This window comes from Labeo rohita, chromosome 3 (assembly GCF_022985175.1).
Source record: "Labeo rohita strain BAU-BD-2019 chromosome 3, IGBB_LRoh.1.0, whole genome shotgun sequence".
Taxonomy (NCBI): domain Eukaryota; kingdom Metazoa; phylum Chordata; class Actinopteri; order Cypriniformes; family Cyprinidae; genus Labeo; species Labeo rohita.
This window is the reverse complement of record NC_066871.1, coordinates 53,538,849-53,546,159: the sequence shown is the minus strand read 5'-3', so window position 1 is coordinate 53,546,159 and position 7,311 is coordinate 53,538,849. Positions and strand designations below refer to the sequence as shown.

Here is a 7,311-nt window from a genome sequence, read left to right as displayed (position 1 = left end):
GCACTGGTATATTCGTATTTTTTGTATATATATCAAAACTTTTTTTTTTTTGATTAGTAATATGCATTGCTAAGAACTGCCTCAGATTACCCTCAGATTACAGATTTTAAAGTAGTTTTATCTTAGCCAAATAACTATTCTAACAAACCATACATCAGTAGATCAATAGAAAGCTTATTCATTAAGCTTTTCATTTAGCTTTTAGCTGATGAATTGACTCTAATGACTGGTTTTGTGATCCAGAGTCACATGTGGACATTACACTGACATATGTCATTTCCAACACAGTAACAGAAACATGCATTTTATGTAATGCTGCCTTGAAGCTACGGTATATGAATTGCGATTTTTGTGATTTTGCTTTAACACCTATGCATATATCTTTGTTAGACAAAGATATATACATAGGTGTATATCCTTGACCAGCAACATGACCAGCAAAAACCAGCAAAGGACCATCTTAAACCAGCATCCAAACATACCTACCAGCATATGCTGGGTTTTTCACCAGGGTTCTCTCTCTGTTCTTAAAATCACCGTAATCACAGGAACAGGCGCGCACACTTAGACTTGTTTTATATTGCTGCTGGCTTGACTACAGTGAAACACTTTGTAGTTTGGCGATTCTCTGTTTTAAAGACATGATTATTTCTCTGGGATTGACCATATGAGTAGGCCTATGTGTTTTATTGCACTGTCTATATGTCAGTAAGTTATACTAATACTTCCTGATCAGCTGACTCGACGCAACCGGAAGACCGTTTGAAATCGAAAGTAAAGACAAGTGAAAGACAAATTGATCCGCGGACATTTCACGAACATGAGCTTCCGTCAGAGAAACATCGATATTTGTGGTCTTTTGTAGTTAAAGGACATAATTGTTTTGATTTAATTTATCATTTGAAGATGCACCGAATAAACTGTGTTTTGATGTCAGTTCTGCTGATGATCACCGATGGTACGTACAATATTAATATATGTTTACGTCTCTCTCTCTCTTCAACAAAACTATTTTTAATGCTCAGTTCTTTCTTTATTTTCATTTCTAAACTATATTTTGGCTTCAAGGCCCCTTGAATCCTGGCTTCCCTTCGTCGTGCTGCTTTATTTGAGACCATTTATATAAGACCATTTGCGATCTGAGACGTCAAAATGGCCACTTACAGTCACTGACCAAACGGGTTAAGACTAGAAGGAATACAGCCCTATTGTAGCATGCGCACATCAATCTAACGTTATTTGTGTCACACTGTACAACAATAGTACTGTTTAAAAAAAAAACAAAAAACAATCTAATAGGTAGAACAGTTCATTTTATTGTTAGTTTCCAGTCGGAGCTGGTGGACACAACCGACAAAATGGCTGATTGCACAACATCGCAATATAAATAAACATATTCGGATCTCAGTTCTTCATTTTCTAAGAAAATGATGTTCAGTTTGCAGATTATATATATTCTTTTATAGTTTTGATTGTGATGATTTTTTCCAGAATAATAAGATCTCAGTGGTTTATTTGGATAACTTCAGTTTAACAGAACTTCATTTTCTAAGAATGATGTGAAATTTTAATCACTTTATTCTTTTATAGTTTTATAGTGATGTTATATATATATTTTTTTTTTTTTTTTTTTTTTTTTATGAATGAACTGCACCACATGAAGTTGAATGTCCAGAGGGAGCAGAGTTGTAAGACGAAGAAGCAGCTCAAATACAATAGTTTTTAGATTTGATTAACATTTGTAATATTTATATCAGCTATTGCCATGTTGGGATGTGTCAGTCTTGGATATTTTTTATTAGCTCATATTTCCTGGTTGCCTGATTTGACCCAGTGTTTACAACCACGAAAGTGAAAGAATCTCTGTTTGCTTGTGAAATGAAGAAAAAAAAAAACTTAATTTAATAATCATAGGGATTTGTTTCTTTGAAGACACACTCATGGAGCAATTGATTTAAAACCATTTAGGACTGAATCCATCTTTACATACATTTTGCATCTAAAAGAACAATGTTTAAAGTAGTGGATGAGATAAACACAAAGAAATAGTTTCTTACCTCTCCTCTGTCATCACAGTATGATTAATGTAAAACAAATGATCAAATACTGAAGCTTGAAAATGAAATGAAAATTTGAAAAAGTAAAAAAAATAAAAAATAAAAACTTCTGATTTTACATGTTAATCAAGAATAAATTTTTTGATGCCATAAGAGTGCAGCAAATGTAAACACCAAAATCATGGGGTTGTCAGTGACCCTGTGTGAGTAAACAGCCTAAATATCTAGAAACCAAAAACAACATTTGGGGTCGTGTCCTAGTGATATCCCTGAATGCACCTACTGTACATTATCTTTTTAATGTCAGTTATAATGCTATGTGTAGTATGAATCCATTTATGCTTGGAGAAACTATAAAACAAACTTTATTTCATTTCTCTGTCTCAGGTTTGATTGTAAAAGGTCCCTCTGGTCCTCTGGTTGCTCCTCTGGGATCTTCAGTGGTTTTGCCCTGTTCTGTTGATGAACTTTTATCAGTGGAGGGTCTGGAGGTGGAATGGAGAAGAACAGACTCAGACACTTTAGTTCATCTGTTTCAAGATGGTGAGACTCAAACAGGGGCCCACGATTATCAGGATAGAGCTCATTTCTTTACTGAGGAGATTCAACGTGGAAACTTCTCCCTCCGTCTGGACGATCTGAGAGCTGAAGATGAGGGACAATACACATGTACAGTTCACAGTCAGCAAGAGTCTGGTGAAACTGTGGTTAAAATTAAAGTTGATGATGTTGGTGAGTATTGAACACATGAGTTCCTTCATTTTCACTATGATTTTACATGAACTAATTACTGAATGTATATTTACACTGTTTGTTCTTTCAGAGCGTTTGAGAGTTTCAGGATCGAGTCGCTCCATATCTGCTTCTGTGGGTGAAGACGTCACTCTGAACTGCTCTGTAGATTCTCACATCACACCTGAACACATGGAAGTTTCGTGGATGAAAACAGATGAAGATGAAGATATTGTGGTTCTTCTCTACCTAAACAATGAGGCTTCACCAGAGGCATCAGATGAGCGATACAGAGACAGAGTTGAGTTCTTCACTGATGAAATCCCCAAAGGAAACTTCTCTCTCAGACTGAAGAGTGTCAGAACTGAGGATAAAGGAGTTTACATGTGTGAGGTGTCTGCAGGAGGACTTTCAGCCAATACAACTGTAGAACTGGAGAGACTGGGTGAGTCAAAATAATACATTAGTGTAATTTAGTTATTCATTGATGTCCAGTTGCGTAAAAGGTTTATTAAGATTAAAACATTTACAGCAAAGTGATTTAGATTCATTCCAATGTATACAACCGACAGTTTGGTTTAAAAAAAATGCAAAGAGACACTTCCTCTGAGATCAGATGACGTCACCAGCAGCAGAACACAGCTGATAGCAGCACACACACACACACACACACACACATGTTGTGTTTCCATGTTTTATGGGTTCATTCCATAGGTGTAATGGTTTTTATACTGTACAAACCGTATTTTCTATCACCCTACACCTAAACCTAGTCCTCACAGGAGACTGTGCACACTTTTACTTTCTCAAAAAAACTCATTCTGCATGATTTATAAGCCTGTTTCCTCATGGGGACCTCACAAATGTCCCCACAAGGTCAACATTTACTGGTATTACTATCCTTGTGGGGACATTTGGTCCCCATAACGTGATGAATACCAGGTGCACACACACACACACACACACACACACACACACACACACAGTTTAGGACAGTGATCTTCATGGGAGACACATACTATCTTTAGCTTGAGTCACCCACAAAGCACATTGTAATCCCTTATTTCATTTATTTATTCATAGTACTTCCATGAGATTATGAGAAGGAAAGTACTTTTTCAAAATTGTTCACACATTTCTCTTCACCAACTTTCAGCTTGGCACAGCAGTTAATTTCTAGGGGTGTGATGAGACACTAATCCCACGAGACAAGATGACCCACGAGACTGGGTTCACGAGAACGAGACGAGACGAGATTTTTAAACTTTTCTTAAGAAATCCTCAATTATGAAATATATAGGGAAAATAGTCTTTAATTCAACTGAAAAAGACAAAATGCAAAAAAATGAAGGTGCATTGTGAACTTTATGAAATTAAACTTCCATTTTAATTAATTATATGAAGTAATAAACAACATTTAAACAAGAGCTTCACGATTGATTCTGAGATAAAAGATTAGAAAAAAAAAAAAAACATAATTTACTAGTGGTTCTGACAAACTGTTTGCAGTTGTTTTTAATAAACTGAATGAATGATTCAATGACATGATTCTCTCACGGCGGAAGAGGATTCTGGAGAAAATACTTTTGATTTGAGAAAAAAAGTGTTTATACCCAAATTATAAACTTTTACCCCAGTACTTCTATTATTTACATGTCTGTAACACAGAAATAATGATTATAATGTGGTTGAAAAGACTGTTTGTGTTGCTCTTTCTGTGTTCACATTTACCCCGACCTTCTGATTCATTCACATGAGCAGTGACAAAACCTGTTTCTCACGCTCCACTGACACTGGCGATGTGAAACAGTGGTAACATACACAGCTAAATCGTTGTCATTCAGGAATAAGATCGCGTGGGTGTTTGAATCAACACCTCGATATTTTAAGGATTAATAGTGCAGCTCTAATGTAAACACTGCAAAATGTTTTGCAAAGATAGTCACGAGATCTCGCGAGATCTTGTCCCACAAGATCTCGTCACATCCCTATTAATTTCACAAACAAAATGCACAAAAATAACCAAAACACTTCATCCGTGTTTCAAATCAGCCCGTTCTTCCACAACACCAGCAAAGGTAGCAAGAAACACATTTCGTCACTCATAAAACACCCAAAAACATTAATATTTTTGTCTGTAAAATGTATTTCCAATAGATGAAAAAGCTTCTTCTCAAGGGAACTGGGACAAGCACTGATGCCCTGTGGCTCAAGACCCACTCTTGTAGAAAATGAAATTAAGTTGAGCTGGCAGAAGAGTTTGAGAAAGGTTTTAATCTTGCTCACTCTTTAGTCACTGATACAAACGAAAGTGTTATCTTTGACATCATCTGATCCAGCAGACAGTGCTTTTAGCAGTCAGCTCAGGAGAGCAGGAGATGGTGGAGGAAGTCAAAGAGATTGTTGAGCTCTCTTGGTCTGCCTGTCCAGCATACGAGGAGCTGCTGGAGGTTGTGGCCTGTGCTACAGAGAGATTAGACCTCCCATTGAAGCATGAGATGTGAGATCACTCATGGCAGGACAGACGAGTAAACCAACTTTCAACTTGGCAGTTAACTTCACATTCAAAATACAGTAAAACTACCAAAACACTTCATTCATGTCTCAAATCAAACCATTCTTCCAAAACTCTAGCACAGGTTTTCACCCAGCAAAAAAAACACAGTTCATCACTTACTAAACACAAACCTAATAAACACTAACAACAGGCAGCATTATATATACAGAGTTTTCTTTTGTAAAATATGGATGTATTTTGTGCCAAACCAATGATAAATAATTCACAGTTTAGCCACATATAGACTGCTAAATGTTCTGTTACATTGCATAAGCTGTGGTGACATTATTTCATTTTTTAAGCTTAGAATATATTTCAGTGCAGTATTACTGTAGAAATGTTGGAAATCACTGTCTTGAAGATTGTTTCTGAGTGAGAAAATAATTAATGCATTTAATAATGTGTTAAATTAAGATCACATTTGTATGTTTTCCTGTGATTGCTGTGTTGATACAAAATATATATAAAGAAATCAAAAATAGTAAAAAAAAAAAAAAAAAAAAAAAAAAAACACTAGCAGTGTTTAAAAGGATAAGCATAAAATCAAACAAGAAGCCCATCAGATGATTTTCTCCCTCAGTATAGACCTGGCCAAGGTCACGGATGATAAAATATAATTAAATATATCTTGAATGCAGGGTAAACTGTTAATGATGTTTGCAGTGCAATATTTGACTGAAAGGGTTAAAATGACATTTACTTTAATCAGTTACAGCTCGTTAGCTCTAACATTCTGCTCATTTCATATCAGACACAATTTTTTTTTAATGAATTAATTAACATTTATTTCAACTACTCATAGTTTTATAATTAGCTATAAAACAATAGAAAGCTATGGACTATATTTAACTCGGTGTTCCTACTTCATCATACTTTGGGGACAAATTTTTACAATATTTACAATGAACTTTACATAGTAATAACATTGTCCAATAACTGTCTGTGTTTTTCAGGTTTCTCAGTTTTACACATAATGGTGTTGATTCTCTGTATTTCTGCATCTGGATCTGCACTGCTGCTCTTCTGTCTGATCTACTGTAGATCATCTACTAAAGGTACAAATGAAACAGGAGATATTATGATTTGTTGTAATATCAACAGAAAATAAATTTGAACCTAATAATAAGACAGTTTTTTTTTTTAACTGCTTACACACATTTTCATAATTGTCTCATTTTTTTCAAAACTTTACACACAAATCAGAGAATTGCAAAATGCTACAAAATGTGAAATGCCTCATGTCTCTTCAAAATAAAGCAATGCATTCAAAATATCACAAACATCTTAAAAGCACAAAAAAAGCTGTAATAGTCATCATCACAATGTTTAATGTTTATTGAGTGGGTAAGGACGGTAAATAAAATGGCTGCTGTTGATTTTCCTATACACACTATAGAAATATTTACAGTGTAGAAAAAGTCAAGAAGTCAAAAGTTTGTTAGAGTGATATATGAGTTAGTTAGAGTGAAGTTATATAGAGTTTAATGAGTTAGATTTGTTTGGTCTATCATTAGTTATTCATATTTTGACAAATACAACAATATGAGATAAGATATAGGATATAAAACATTAACGAAATTTCTAGTATCAGCTCTTAAAGTATTGGTGAATTTATATAATTGAATTTGGAACATGATAAAGCTTTGTGTTACTAGTTGCTAAACTCAGGAAAAATACAGCAAAATCTAGTACCTATAGACAGATTTCTCATCAGTATTTTGTACAGTAAAAGGGAAAAAACCTGTTTTCTTTGTTTTAATATTTTTGTGAAGTGTTTGAGTGTTTTTGTGGTTCTGATGGCATCAATCAGTGTCATTTTTCTGATTCATCTTTCACTCTAGATTTATTAGTTGCATTGAATTTACAGCGTAACTGAGCTCTTATGAGTAAAGAATGCTGATTTCTAATCATGACTTTTGTACAGATGAAAGGGAACACTAACAAATATCTCTCTCTAGATACAGA

The 7,311-nt window shown here is 34.6% G+C and overlaps 1 protein-coding gene across 1 annotated transcript in view; it reads left to right on the top strand.

The window, feature by feature from the left end:
* Window positions 1-487: 487 nt before the first annotated feature.
* LOC127162788 (uncharacterized) overlaps window positions 488-7,311 on the top strand; it is a 528,566-nt gene continuing 521,742 nt past the window's right edge. Inside the window, exons 1-2 of the mRNA XM_051105631.1 lie at window positions 488-958; window positions 2,445-2,459. Coding sequence (XP_050961588.1) covers window positions 907-958; window positions 2,445-2,459 — 67 coding nt within the window. The 5' untranslated portion in view covers window positions 488-906. The remainder of the gene's footprint in view (window positions 959-2,444; window positions 2,460-7,311) is intronic.